This window comes from Corvus moneduloides, chromosome 24 (assembly GCF_009650955.1).
Source record: "Corvus moneduloides isolate bCorMon1 chromosome 24, bCorMon1.pri, whole genome shotgun sequence".
Lineage (NCBI taxonomy): Eukaryota > Metazoa > Chordata > Aves > Passeriformes > Corvidae > Corvus > Corvus moneduloides.
The window spans coordinates 4,756,433-4,770,601 of record NC_045499.1 but is presented as its reverse complement, the minus strand read 5'-3'; the positions used below and the strand labels follow the sequence as shown (position 1 = coordinate 4,770,601).

The following is a 14,169-nucleotide window of genomic DNA, read 5'->3' as shown; positions in this document are numbered from 1 at the left end:
GAAGAGGCTGAGGATTGAAGGGATGGGGGGGGTGGGTCCTGCTCCCACAGCTCCAAAATTGGGGCGGGATTTTGGGATTTGGGGGGGTCTCCAGTCTAGGAAGATGCGTAGTTCCCCCCTCTGAGATCCCGAACACTTTGTCGGGACCATTGGGAGTGTCGTGCTCCCCACAACCCCTTCCAGCAGCGTTTTGGGTTTGGGAGGAGGGAGATTTAGGCAGGAAATTCCCGATCTGTGCAGCTCCACATCAGGAGTAAAACCGAGCTGGGATTCCGGGTGTCTCCATCCACCTTGGGAAGACGCTGCCCCCTCTGACATCCCCAACACTTTGTGGGGTCCATGGGGAATATCCTGCTCCCCAAACCCCCCCGCCAGCAGCGTTTTGGGCATCGGGGAGGGGGAGGTTTGGGCAGGAAATTCCCGATCCGTTCAGCTCCCATTCTTGCCGCCCCTTTTGTTCCCCGGCCATCTGTCCCGCGGCCCCGCTCGCCCCACGCTCCCTCTGCGCGTGCCATAAATATCAAGCCGGGCTTTGTCTCTGCCCCAAAAGGCCCCTAAAGGCCCCCCTAAAGCTGCTGGGGGCTGGCACGGCCACGGGGCACTGAGGGGTCTCTGGTTTGGGGGACACGGGCTCAGCATCGCCCTTCTGCCCTCTCCTGCTGCCCCAGGAGGTTTTGGGGTGGTGCTGAGAGGGGAATTGCTCTGACGCCACAACCATCCATGGGATCCATGAGCAAGGCCTTGGGATGGGGCTGAACCCCGTCACCAAGTGGGAAAAAAAAGGGAGAAATGGGAATTTTTAGCCGGAACGTTGGGGCGGAGCTCCGTGGTTGCACCTCAAAATCTGTGCTGAGCACTCAGAGGGGAATTTGTGGGGTACAACCCCCTAAAAATCAAAGAAATGCACCATAAATCGAGGAAAACGCCCTCCCAGAGCCAGGGCATCCCGGTTTTTAAGCAGGATTGGCACCCAGAGGGACAATCTCTGGGAAGGGGGGATGAGTTTTGAGGGAGCCCCACAGGCGCGCCTCATCCCAATCCAGCCTTTTTTAATCCCAACAAAGCAGCGGCCGAGCCAGGTGGGGCAGCTGCTCCGCTCCAGCCGCGGCCTTGCCCTTCCCTGTTTTATCCCGTGCCATAATGGGAACAAACTCCCCGCTCCAAGGGCATTGTCCGAGGGGAAAGGAGCCTCGCCCTCCGTCTGGCAGCTGGGAACACCGCGGGCTCAGGGATATTGTTCCCTTCAGCCCATTCCCGGTGACATTTCCTGGATGTCCCCAACAGGAGCGGGTGTGGCAGTGACACTGTGTCCCCGCAGCAGCGACACCGGGAGCTGCCCCATTCCTGCTGTTCCAGGCACGGAATCCCTTGGGGATGGGGACAGGAGGTCCCTTGGGGATGGGGCCAGAGAATTCCTTGGGGATGGGGACAGGAGGTTCCTTGGGGATGGGGGCAGAGAATTCCTTGGGGATGGGGGCAGAGAATTCCTTGGGGACAGGGACAGGATGTCCCTTGGGGATGGGGACACAGCATCCCTTGGGACAGGGACAGGATGTCCCTTGGGAATGGGGGCAGAGAATTCCTTGGGGATGGGGACAGGAGGTTCCTTGGGGATGGGGGCAGAGAATTCCTTGGGGATGGGGACACAGCATCCCTTGGGGACAGGGACAGGATGTCCCTTGGGAATGGGGGCAGAGAATTCCTTGGGGATGGGGACAGGAGGTTCCTTGGGGATGGAGGCAGAGAATTCCTTGGGGATGGGGACAGGAGGTTCCTTGGGGATGGGGGCAGAGAATTCCTTGGGGATGGGGACAGGAGGTTCCTTGGGGATGGGGGCAGAGAATTCCTTGGGGATGGGGACAGGAGGTTCCTTGGGGATGGGGGCAGAGAATTCCTTGGGGATGGGGGCAGAGAATTCCTTGGGGACAGGGACAGGATGTCCCTTGGGGATGGGGACACAGCATCCCTTGGGGACAGGGACAGGATGTCCCTTGGGAATGGGGGCAGAGAATTCCTTGGGGATGGGGACAGGAGGTTCCTTGGGGATGGGGGCAGAGAATTCCTTGGGGATGGGGACAGGAGGTTCCTTGGGGATGGGGGCAGAGAATTCCTTGGGGATGGGGACACAGCATCCCTTGGGGACAGGATGTCCCTTGGGGACGGGGGCAGAGTCTCGCTTGGGGACAAGAGCACAGCATCCCTGGGACACGGGGGACACGATGTCCTTGGAAATGGAAAAACAGCATCCCCTGGGGACAAGGGACATGATGTCTCCTGGAGACTGGGGCACAGCATCCCTTGGGGACAGAGCCCCAATGTCCCTTGGGGACAAGGGCACAGCACCCTCAGGGCTGGCAGGGCACCGCTGTCCCTCCAAGGGACACAGCACGGGCAGCTGTGACAGGGACACGTCCGGGCACCTCCCTGCGGGTGAGCTGGGTGGGATGAGGGGCTCAGCATCCAGAGCCCCCTTCAAACACCAACAAAATTCCCATTTTAATAAAGAATAAAACCCCTCCAAACCCCCCCCGGGGGGCCGGGCGGGCTCTGCCCTGACCCGTGCGGCGCTGAGGCCTCTTTCCCCCGGCTCCCGGCCCTTCCCCGGGGAAACAAAAGGTGCAAAGTTTAGTGGTGCATGAAAGGAGAAACAAAACCGCGGCCCCGGCCCCGCCGCGCTCCCCCCGCCCCAGCAGACAGATGGCAACAGTTGTCCCCGCACACCAGTTGCTCGCTGTCGCCAACAAACCCCTTTTATCCCCTCCGGGTCATAAATGGGAGCTGCTGGAGCCGGCCCCAGCCCGGGAGCAGCCGGGGTGGGGATGGGGCTGGGATGGGGCCGGGATGGGGCCGGCTGTTCCCATGGGACGCTCAGTGGGACACAAACCCGCAGCTGAAGCAGCTCCTGTCCCCCCGCCCATCGTGGCAGGGCGGTGATGGGGACAACCCCTGAGGTGACACCGCAGGAGTGGGGAGATGTGGGGCTCACCGCAGGGCCAGGGTGGGGTGTCCCTGTCCGGACCCCAATTTGTCCCGTTCGAGCTGGGGGATGACCTCTCCCAGGGTGCCCCCGATCCCAACCGCGCCCAGGGCTGGGAGGCAGCAGCAGCCGACCCCCGGTGTCCTTTGGGGACCCCCAGTGTCCTTTGGGGACCCCCACTCCCCTTTGAGGACCCCCATTCCCCTTTGGGGACCCTCACTCCCCTTTGGGGACCTCCACTGTCCTTTGGGGACCCTCACTCCCCTTTGAGGACCCCCACTCCCCTCTGGGGACCCCTTGGTGACCCTTTCCCCCTCTCTATTCCATTTTAAACACCCGTAACCCCACACAGCGCCCACCCCGCGGCTGCTCCCGCCCGAGCCCCGAGCCGGGGCTGGATCTGGAGCTGCCGGCGGCTCCTGGGATGATCCGAAGGGGGAATTTTTCCCCTTTCCAGCCGGCGCTGGGCACAGCCGCTGCCCCATCTGCCGCTGGAGCCTCTCCAAGCGCCGCCGCCGCGCCGGTCCCTGCGGGGGAGGCGAGTGGGCGAGCGGCGGCTGCGGCTGTCTCTGCCCGTGACCTTTTGGGGAGGAAAAAGGGTTTTTTTTTTTTTCCATCAGGTGGCTCGGTTTTTAGCGAGGATGGGGAAGGCGCGGCGGTGCTTTCCCCTCGGTGTGGGTTTTTGGGGGTGCTGGGGGCGGGGGGGGTGTGAGGAGGTTGGGGTGCGCTGGGAGGTGGGAGAGGGGAGGGGTCAAGGTGTGGCCAGGCCCTTTGTCCAGGTGCAGATGGAGGGCAGAGAGCTGGATCGGGAACGAGGAGGGAGAGGAATGTCCAGCGGAAGCCGGGAATCGCTCCGCCATCCCAGGACACGTCCAACAGGAGCCCAGGTGCCAACCCAGAGCCCATCCCGGTGCCCGGGGAGCTCGGGAAGAGCTCGGCTCAGCCTTGGCGGGGCTCGGGAAGGGCTCGACTCATCCCTGTGGGCTCCACACCGGCAGCAAACTGGGAACTCTGGAATTTTTGCAGCCCAGCAGCAGCGATGCCGGAGAGCTCCAGCCCCAAGCGCCGCGGGCTCGGTACGGCCCCAAGAGGGTCCAAAACCCACAAACCACCTCCCCGTTGCCGGGCCACGTGGTTTGGGGTTTTTTTTTTGCAGAGTTCCTGAAGGGTTTACAGAGTTCCCGAAGCTCTGGCAGATCCTGGGATTCTCCTCCCGGCTCTGGAGCACCCCGGGGATGGGGCTGGGCTGCTCTCCCCAGATACAGGAGCTGCGGCCGCACCCCCGGCACGGCCGGATTGGCCCCAAAACGCCGTCACTTCCCACGGCCCCGCGGGCAAAAAACGAGGGCAGGAAGCACCTGGAGGAGCCCCGAGCCCGGGGCTGCGGGGAGGAGGCTCAGGGTGCCCGGTTTCGCTTCTCCAGCTGCAGCGAGGGGAGCCCCAAAAGCGCGGTGCCATCGCTGTCCCCACTCATTTTCCTCCCTCCTGAGCCGCTTGGAAGGGACCGGGATCTGTTCGCAGCTCCAGGGAAAGCGTTTTGAGGCGGGGATGGGGACACCGGGACGGATTGGGGTGGGAAGGGCAGGAATCAGCCCAAACGAAATCGCTTTCACATCCTGAGCGCTGCTGCTGCTGCTGCTGGGGGAGCTCAGAAGGGAGGCACGCCCAATTTCTGTGCGGGGGACCCCAAAAGGGGGGCACAAACCCCCAAAAATCAAAGAAATGTGGCATGAATCGAGGAAAACCCCCCAAAAATCAAAGAAATGTGGCATGAATCGAGGAAAACCTCCCCAAAAATCAAAGAAATGTGGCATGAATCGAGGAAAACCTCCCCAAAAATCAAAGAAATGTGGCATGAATGGAGGAAAACACCCAAAAAATCAAAGAAATGTGGCATGAATCGAGGAAAAAAACCCCAAAAATCAAAGAAATGTGGCATGAATCGAGGAAAACACCCCAAAATCAAAGAAATGTGGCATGAATGGAGGAAAAACCTCCAAAATCAAAGAAATGTGTCATGAATTGAGGAAAACACCCCCTCCCAGAGCCAGGGGATCCCGGTTTTAGGCAGGATTCACACAGAGAGGGATTAACTCTGGATAGAAATCCTGGATTCCCTGGGTTCCTGTCTCCAGAGGGATCCCGGGAAGGAGCTGGAAACCCAGGCAGCTCAGGGCCGAGCTCTCAGCAAGGACACATCAAAGGCAAAGGCTCCTTGATGCAACTCCCGGATCTCCGATCCCAGCCCTGCCCCAGCTCCTGGAACCAGACACTTCCCTGCCCCGCCTGGATTGGGAAAAAAAATCCCAACAGGAACCCAGCAGCGGGGAACAATCCCAGATTTCAGCAGGTGCATCGCCGTCCCCACTCATTTTCCTCCCTTCCGAGCCACTTGGAAGGGGCCGGGATCTGTTCCCAGCTCCAGGGAAAGCGTTTTGAGGTGGGGATGGGAACACCGGGAGCGACTGGGGATGAGGATTTTGCTGCTTTCGGTCTTTTCCAGAGCCGCTCCAAGAGCTCCAGGGGTATCTACGTCCCCCACATTCCCTGAGGGGGGGAATCCTGTGGATCTCAGCCAGCCTGGAAAGGGATTGGGGGGGGCTAAAAGAGATGGAGCCCTCAGCTCACCCAGCTGCCAGCGCAGGTATCGCGATCCTACCAGGACAAAAATGACGGAGAAATTAAAAATAGCAGCTCCGTCAGCGCTCCAGAGGCGGGGAGGGCTCGGGCTCTGCTGACTCCTCACCCTGCCCCTGCTGTCAGAGCCATATTTTTATCTGCGCTGGCAACAACCCCAAATTTCGGAATTCAGATGCCCCAAATGCCAGCCACGGCTCAGGACACGCCGGGCTGGCCACGGCAGCCTGGGAATGGGCTGGGAGCCCGGAATGCAGGTCCGGGCTGGAGCTGGGAAGGCAGAAGGAGGAAAAGGCTCCATCACCTGAGCGGCGGAGCCTTTGAAGCCGGGTGACTCGGCAGGTAATGGGCTCCTGAAGCGCCTGGTCGGGCCCCAGCAGCGATAATTGGGGTGTGGTTACGGGAGCTAATGAAGGGCTGAGCTCGAAAAAGAGGAGCGGCTCTGAGCCAGCACCCGAATCCGCCCACGGATTTGTTTTCCTGGCCTCGGAGGTGGTGTCAGGGTCGGAGCTGCTTGGTGGCTTCCAGGGAAAAAGGGGGAGCAGGGCTGGGCCCCCCTCGGGCATCGCCACTCACCGCAGGGAGCCTGGCAGGGGGATTAAAGCCTCCTGGATTCCATAAAAAAGGGAGTTTGGACCCTCAAATCATCCCAGGCTGATTGAGCCACGGTCCTCGAAGGAGGTCTGGTGGCAAAGGGGGGTGCCCAGCCTGGGGAGGGGTCAGAGCTCCGAGTTCTTCACCCCCCACCAAACAGGAGCTGCCGTGACTCGGCCCCGGCTGATGATTTACCCTTTAAACCCCAAACTCAGTGAGAGCTGAAGGCCCTAAACTCCACCTGCCAGCTGGGAAGGAGCCTTTCCTGGGCTATTCCTGGGATATTCCTGCTCGCCGCTCTTCCCCTTCCCCTCGCAGAGCGCTACAAACACCACTGGTTCCCTAAGAAACCCTTCCAAGGGTGAATCAAGCCCTCCCGAATTCCATAAAACGGGAGTTTCGGCCCCAAAATCATCCCAGGCTGATTGAGCCACGGTCCTTGAAGGAGATCTGGTGGCAAAAGGGGGGTGCCCAGCCTGGGGAGGGGTCAGAGCTCCGAGTTCTTCACCCCCCACCAAACAGGAGCTGCCGTGACTCAGGTGGTGACAGAGCCCAGCATCCTCCCCCCCGTGCCCCACCTCCCTCACCCCTGGAAGGACACAGAGGGCAGGGAGGCTTCACCAGGCCCTGTCCTCAATTCCCGCTTTCCAACATTCCCTTCAGCTATTCCCGGGATTGGGACGGGGAGTTCCAGCAAGGTTTTTAACGCCCTCACAGCCTGGCAGGACACAGGATTTCCACACGGAACCACCCAGAGTCCCGGGAAGGAGACCCACAGCCTTCCCTGAGTCATTCCCAGCTGGAATTCCTGGAGTTCAGGAGGCCAGGCTCAGAGTCAGCACGCTGAGTCAGCAGCTTTTTGCTGCCCCTCCTCGCTGACGCAGCCGGAAATTCGCTGTCACCCCCACCACGGGGGGGGTTTGGGCTGAAATCCCAAATCCCAAACTTTCTCTGTGAGCCCGGAGCAGCTCCCAGGAACGAGGCAGGCCGGGCTCCAACGCTACATTTTTATTAAAGTAACAAAAAGCATCCGGATCTGTACACGGTGGGTATAAAACACTACTGTACATCAGGAACCAGCCACTCCCTGCTGCGATCCCTCGCAGAATTCCGACCATTTTCACCAAATAAACGACAAAAACAAAAAAAAAAAAGGAAAGGAAAACCCCCCCCTCCCTCAAAAAAAAAAGCAGGTCCCGTTCAACAGTCCAGCTTGGTTGAAAAAAAAATTCAAATAAAATAATAATAATAATAATAATGACAGAAACCCCCTTGAAAAAGACGCTGTCTCAAAGTCCACATCGCATCAGGCTTGGAGGCAAAAGGCAACAGAGCACAGGAATTCACAGCTTTTTGTGTCACCAGCTACGAGAGAGAAGTGGATTCTACCCAAATTTGGTTGGTTTTGAGGCTTAAAAAAAAAAAAGAAAAAAAGGACACCTTGAGGAGAAATGAGGCTGTTTTGGTTCTGGGATGTTCCTTTGGTGGGAAAGTCCTGGAAAAGTTTGGGAAGAGGGGAGGAATAAAGAGGAGGGGGGGGGGGATGGCAATCTTCAGGGCTGCTTTGATCCTGCCCAAATTCCGAGCCAGGGAAGTGCCAGCCCAAAGCTCCTCCGTCCCGAGCTTCTCCACGTCAGGCAGGCAAAGGGAGGATTCCCCCCAGCCAAAAACAAACCAAAAAAAGAAAAAAAAAAAAAAAAAAAAGCAAAAAAAGCAGCACTGAGGTGTCTTTTCCTGGAAAAGGGAATGAATTTGCTTTTCTGGCCGTTGCCAGGCGCTGCCCTGTGGGTGAGGTCACCTTTATTGCACAAGTTCACCCCGGGAAAAGCCCCCAGTGCTTCGTTTCTGCTTTGCTGACGTGAGAAACTCGAGTGAAGGAGGAAGTGATGCAACTCCAGACTCTGCTCTGATCTCCTCTGGCACAAACAACAGCCTGATGTTTAGGGGAAAAAAAAGGATTTGAGGATTGAAGCTGATTTTCCAGTTCTGGACTTGAGGGTTTGGAGCTTGCAGAGGGGAAAAAAAAAAAAAAATCTGAATTTTCGAAGTCAGGGCTGGGTTGTGGGGCTGGATTCTTTAATTTATTAAATAATGGGAGCTTCCTTCCTCTCCCAGAGCACCCAGGATTTGGAAATCTATTGCACAAATGTCTGAGAACTTGAATCATCGTGGGCTGGGTGAGAACAACTCCGGTTTTGCCAGGTCAGGAAAAGGGGAAGGTTCAAAGCGCGCTGAGAGAAAAATCCGGGAAGTTTTGCTACAACCGAGCACGTCCGTGCCCCAGTCTTCTCCCAGGATCCTGGGGGAGCACCAGGGGATTGGGAAAAAGGCAATATCCCAGAAAAAGGCTCCTTCCCAGCTGGCAGGTGGAGTTTAAGGCCTTCAGCTCCCACCAAGTTTGGGGTTTAAAGGGTAAATCCCAAACAACGCCTGGGCAGAGCCTCCCTGAACGCTGGGAGTGCCCAAGGAAACGGGCAGGAGCAGGAATTGAATTGTGCAAAAAGTTTTGTACCAAAGAGGTGGGACCCAAATCCCTTTCCCAAGGGGGCAGGGGAGGGGGACAGGGAAGTGCTGCGGCTTCAAAAGCAACATCAGGGCACCAAAACATCTGAAAATCCCACACAGAAAATCCCCCTCCTCCCGAAAAAAATCCCCAATTTGAGGAGAAAGGGCAGCAAAAAGGGGGTGTCACACACCAACCTCGGCAGGACAAGGAGTGGCTTCGGATCTTCGGGAGAAGGGACACGGAGAGGAGGCGGCAGCAGCCCCTGGGGAGAGGCCACCAGGGCACCAGGGCTGGTGTCTGAGCCCCACGGAGCAGAAAAGCTTTGGAATTCACAGCTGGTCCGGGGTCTGGAGCACCCTGCTCCGGGTGGGTGACAGCAGGGGACTGGCAGCACCAGGAACACCCCTCCAGTGCCACCACGAGTCACCCTGGGGGCATTCCCAGCGCATCCCTGCCGTGCTCCACATCCCTTCCCCAACAATGCCAGGGGTTGGGGACAGGCTGGGAGCGGGGCAGAGCTGCAGCGCTCCCAGAGTGGCTCCAGGAGAGGGATCACAGCGTCCCCACAATCACCCAGCCCCGAGGCAGCACCAAATCCAGGCCCCAGCGAGGTCAGAGCAGCTGGGGAGGGGAAAAGCAGCACCTCCCCTCCTTTCTCCAGCACTGCTGCAACACCTGGAGATGCAGCAACAGCAGCACCAGGTGACACCTCAGCCACGCTGCCCAGCCTGGCTTTGCCCCCTCACCCCCCATTCCGAGGCGCTCAGGGGAGCAAAGCCAGCCCCAAAATTGCCATCCGACACTAAATTAGGTAGATCTCGGCTTCACGATAAAAAAGGAAAAGCAACAACAAAAAAAGTAAAATAAAAACGAACTCACAAGCTTGCAACAGCTTTAGAAAAGGCACCTGGGGCACCACCTCAGCTCAGAGCGGCGCCTGGTATTTTAATTTTGGATTTTCTGGAGGTTTTTTGTTTTGTTTCTTTTTTTTAAAAATATATAAATAGCTCTTCATCTTAAAAATAGATCCTCAGCTGGAGGTATTACAGTAGCCTGTGTCTTGGCAGTGTAAGGACAAAGAGGAGATTTCTTTGTTGGTTTTGGTTTGGTTTTTTTTTTTGGTGGTTTTTTGTTTTGTTGGTTTTTTTGTTGGCTTTTTTGTTGTTGTTTTGGGTTTGGTTTTTTTTTTTGTGGTTTTTTTCTTTAGCTGGAGACAGTCATGATGTAGTTTTTGGAAGGGCTGGTACGGCCCAGCATCATCTGGTTCTTGCAGGTGAGCATCCCGTAGGAGCTGGGGGGTTTGGCGGCCGCCGCCTCGTACAAGACGCAGATGGATCCGTCCTCTCCGATGCGGTAGGAGACCTCGTAGGGATCCACCCAGAGCGTGAGCTCGCTGGGCAGGAGCTGGTAGAGCTGTGGGAGGCTCAGTCCGATCTGGCTCGCGGCCTTGCTGATTATGGGGTCCATTTTGTGGTTGATGCGGATGCAGCGGTACCCGGAGCCTTTGAAGGGTTTCTCGGGGAACCAGTGGTGCTTGTAGTGCTCTGCGAGGGGAAGGGGAAGAGCGGTGAGCAGCAATATCCCAAAGAAAGGCTCCTTCCCAGCTGGCAGGTGGAGTTTAGGGCCTTCAGCTCTCACTGAGTTTGGGGTTTAAAGGGTAAATCATCAGCCGGGGCCGAGTCACGGCAGCTCCTGTTTGGTGGGGGTGAAGAACTCGGAGCTCTGACCCCTCCCCAGGCTGGGCACCCCCCTTTTGCCACCAGATCTCCTTCAAGGACCGTGGCTCAATCAGCCTGGGATGATTTTAGGGTCAAAACTCCCTTTTTATGGAATTCAGGAGGGCTTGATTCACCCTTGGAAGGGTTTCTCGGGGAACCAGTGGTGTTTGTAGCGCTCTGCGAGGGGACAGGGAAGAGCGGCGAGCAGGAATATCCCAGGAATAGCCCAGAAAAAGGCTCCTTCCCAGCTGGCAGGTGGAGTTTAGGGCCTTCAGCTCCCACCAAGTTTGGGGTTTAAAGGGCAAATCCCAAACAACGCCTTGGCAGAGCCTCCCTGAACGCTGGGAGTGCCCAAGGAAACGGGCAGGAGCAGGAATTGAATTGTGCAAAAAGTTTTGTACCAAAGAGGTGGGACCCAAATCCCTTTCCCAAGGGGGGCAGGGAAGTGCTGCGGCGCTCACAGCCCGCTGCCATCCCACGGCCCGCTCCCAAGCCGAGTGCTCCATGTTCAGCCGCTGCCTGTCCCAAAGTGCAGCTCGTTAATCCCAAAATTCCCCGGCAGGACAATGCCAGGGGCTGCGGGGACCGGACTGGGGTGGCCGGGGCAGATACGGTATCGCCCACCCCAAAGCACCCCCATCCCACAGCGCCAGCCAGGCCCTTCCCCGAGCTCAGGAGCACTTTGCTACCCCTTATCACAAACCAGCCATCCCTCCCTGGAGCTGATAACAGCCCCGGGCTGTGCCGGGCTGGGAGGAGCCCCTGAACCACCCAGATCCTGCCGTGCCCGTGGGGAGGGAGTGCCAGGCTCCGGTGCCCACAGGAGGGACTTGGGATCATCGGTGTCATCATTGGGATCATCTGTGGGGTCTGCGTGGTCCCATAGTGAGGCAGCTTCATCCAGGACCCCACTGGGACACCGGGGGGGTCCTCAGGGGCACTCGGGTGGGCACCCGGGCAAGCAAAGGCACAGAAAGGGAGCCGGCACCGGGAGTGGCACAGCCGGGTGGCAGCGGCCAGCCCCGTGGGTGCCCGAGGCGAGGGGACACTGAGGAGCACCCCGGGAGGGGACACCAGGTCCCGGAAGGAACACAGTGTGCACTCGGGAGGGACACCAGGTCCCGGGAGAGACACGAGAGGGGACACCAGGTCCTGGAAGACACACGGGGGGCACTCAGGAGGGATATCAGGTCCTGAGAGAAACATGGGGGGCACTCGGGAGGGACACCAGGTCCTGGAAGGAACACAGAGGACACTCGAAGGGACACCAGGTCCTCGGAGCAACACGGGGGGCACTCCAAGGGACACCAGGTCCTGGAAGCCACACGGGGGGCACTCGAGAGGGACCCCAGTGGGCGCCTGGTCCCGAGGGCTCCGGGAAGAGCCCTGCCACGAGCGGGGCTTCCGTCGCCGCGCTTCTCCTTCCCCAAACCTCACCTGTGAGCGCCTCCCGCAGCGCCCCGCTGAAGACCTGTAGCTGCTGCTCGCTGACGCAGCCCCGCGTCCGCAGCAGGCCGGACACGAAGCCCACGGCGGCGGCGATCTCGGGCACCATGTCGGCCCGGGGGCCGCGGCGGTGGCTGTGGCGATGGCTCATCCCGGCGGGGACGGGGGGGAAACACCCGCGACCTCTCGGCGGCTCCACGGCGCTCGGTGTGAGCCGCCGGCTGCGCGCACGCCTTATATAGGGCGGCTATGTGACGTCACGGCGCGGCCGCGGCGTTCCATTGGCCGCCGCGCCGCATGCAAATGAGGGAATGCAAATCGCGGTATGCTAATAGCGCCTGAGCTCAGCGCGGTGACGTCACAGCGGCGGCGGGGGGGGGGGGGGGGGGGGTTACCGGGGGAGGTTGGGGGTGACCGGGACGGGGACGGGGACACGGACACAGGGACACCGGGACAGGGACACAGGGACAGGACAGGGACACAGGGACACAGGGACACAGCCCGTCAGGGCCCCTCGGCAAGGCCCCTGCGGAGGGGTTGGGGCTCCTGGGCAGCTGCCGGTACTCAAAGTCCCCTCCGGGGGCGGGCGGGGGCAGAGCCGTGCTGGGCATGGAACCATCGAGTCATGGCGGAGGTGGGGAAGGGACCTTAAAGCTGATCCAGTGCCACCCCCTGTCCGTGCCAGGGACATCTTTCACCGTCCCAGGGTGCTCCAAGCTGGCCTTGGGCACTTCTAGGGATCACCCTGTGCCAGGGCCTCCCCACCCTCACAGGGAACAATTCCCTCCCAATATCCAACCTAAACCTTCCCTCTTCCAGTCTGAAGCCGTTCCCCCTTGTCCTGTCACTCCATCCTGTGTACCAGGTCCCTCTCCAACTCCTGTCAGACCCCAGAATCCTGGGAAATAATTGGGAGTTTGAGACCGGGAAAAGGAGGTGCTGGAAAACCTCAATGCCCCCTGGAAGAGGCTCCAAGCTCTCCCATCCAGAAACCTCCTGCAGATGCCCGATCAGCCCAGCTGCCCTTTGCCACCCCACTGAAACCCCCCTGCACAGCGGGGAGTCCCTTCCCAGCTGTGTTTCCACCACCAAATTTCCCTCCTCGAGACACGTCCATGGATCTGTGTCCCTTGGACAAGGCCAACCCCTTCCCAGAGATGCCTGAAGAAGGGAGAACTTTCCAAGTGTCCCACGGAGGAGATGAGGGGTGACACTGCCACAACCACCCTCATCTCCCTGCCTGAGGAGCGCCTGAAGTGAGGGCTGAGAGCTTCCAGCCCCAATCCAGGCTGGAGGAAGAGCGGGATGCAGGAGGAGGCGGCTGCAGCGCCGAGGACGTGTCCCATCCCGGGGAATCAGGGAGGACAAGCCAAGGCAGGCACGGCTGGAGCAGGACACGGAGTCTCCAGGTGCTTCCATCCAGCCCAGCAGGAGGGAGAGGAGAAGCTCTGATCCTGTGGGAGATGAAGGAGCACCTGGAAGCCACCACAAGCCCGGGAGCTGGCCCAGCTGGCCCAGCCACGCTGCCCAGAGAGCTCCTGCTGAAACTGGCCCCGAGCTAAAGAGCAGTGGGAGGCCGAGCTCTTTGCTTTGATCAACCATGAGAGAGTTCCTATCAACGCAGGACGGGATCCTGGATGAATATTCCCTGCCCGAGAACCGGGATTGTTCCAAGCCGATGTCTGGCATCCTCCTCCTGCACCGGGGGAGGACCTGAAGCCACAGCTCTGCTGTGATCCCCAGGAAAACGCCCTCTCCTCCCGCGGCTGGGGCCTCATTTGGCATCTCCACAAGCGCTGGGAGCAGCTGGAATGAGCTGGGGCAGGGAAGGAGCTCCGGAGGCTTCGCCGTGCCCGCGGAGCTGCCCCGTGGCTGTTCCCACAGTGCCGTTCCCGGCGCTGGCGCAGCATTCCCGGAGCAGGAGGAGCTGTGGCTGCTGGCATGGGGTTTGCCAGCACATCCCACTTCTCCAGGGCTCTTCCCAAGCCCCTCGGGGTCCTGTCCCACTGGAAAATTGTTATGGACTCGCTGAGAGCATCCCCCCCACCCGTGCCCACCCCAAAAGTGGGGATGGCATCGAGGTTCTCCAGCACCTCCTTTTTGCAGCTCTCAAATTCCCGATTATTTCCCAGGATTCTGGGGTGTAATAGGATCTTTTGAGGCCTTTTCCCTCCAGTCTGCAGCTGGTTTTATTCCCACTCTGCACACGGGATTTCCCACCCCAAGCACGAGCCGAGGGCTGTGCAGCGACTGGAACAGGAATCAGGAATGAGACGGGAATCAGGGGAAGG

At 59.3% G+C, this 14,169-nt stretch overlaps 1 protein-coding gene across 1 annotated transcript; it reads right to left on the bottom strand.

Moving 5' to 3' along the window:
* Positions 1–7,201: 7,201 nt before the first annotated feature.
* BTG2 (BTG anti-proliferation factor 2) lies at positions 7,202–12,081 on the bottom strand. Its single transcript, XM_032133219.1, has 2 exons — positions 11,870–12,081; positions 7,202–10,258 (listed from the first exon to the last, which is right to left on the bottom strand). The coding sequence occupies exons 1-2, from the start codon at positions 12,027–12,029 to the stop codon at positions 9,918–9,920; spliced, it is 501 nt and encodes a 166-aa protein (XP_031989110.1). The 5' UTR covers positions 12,030–12,081; the 3' UTR covers positions 7,202–9,917.
* Between the last annotated feature and the right edge of the window lie 2,088 nt (positions 12,082–14,169).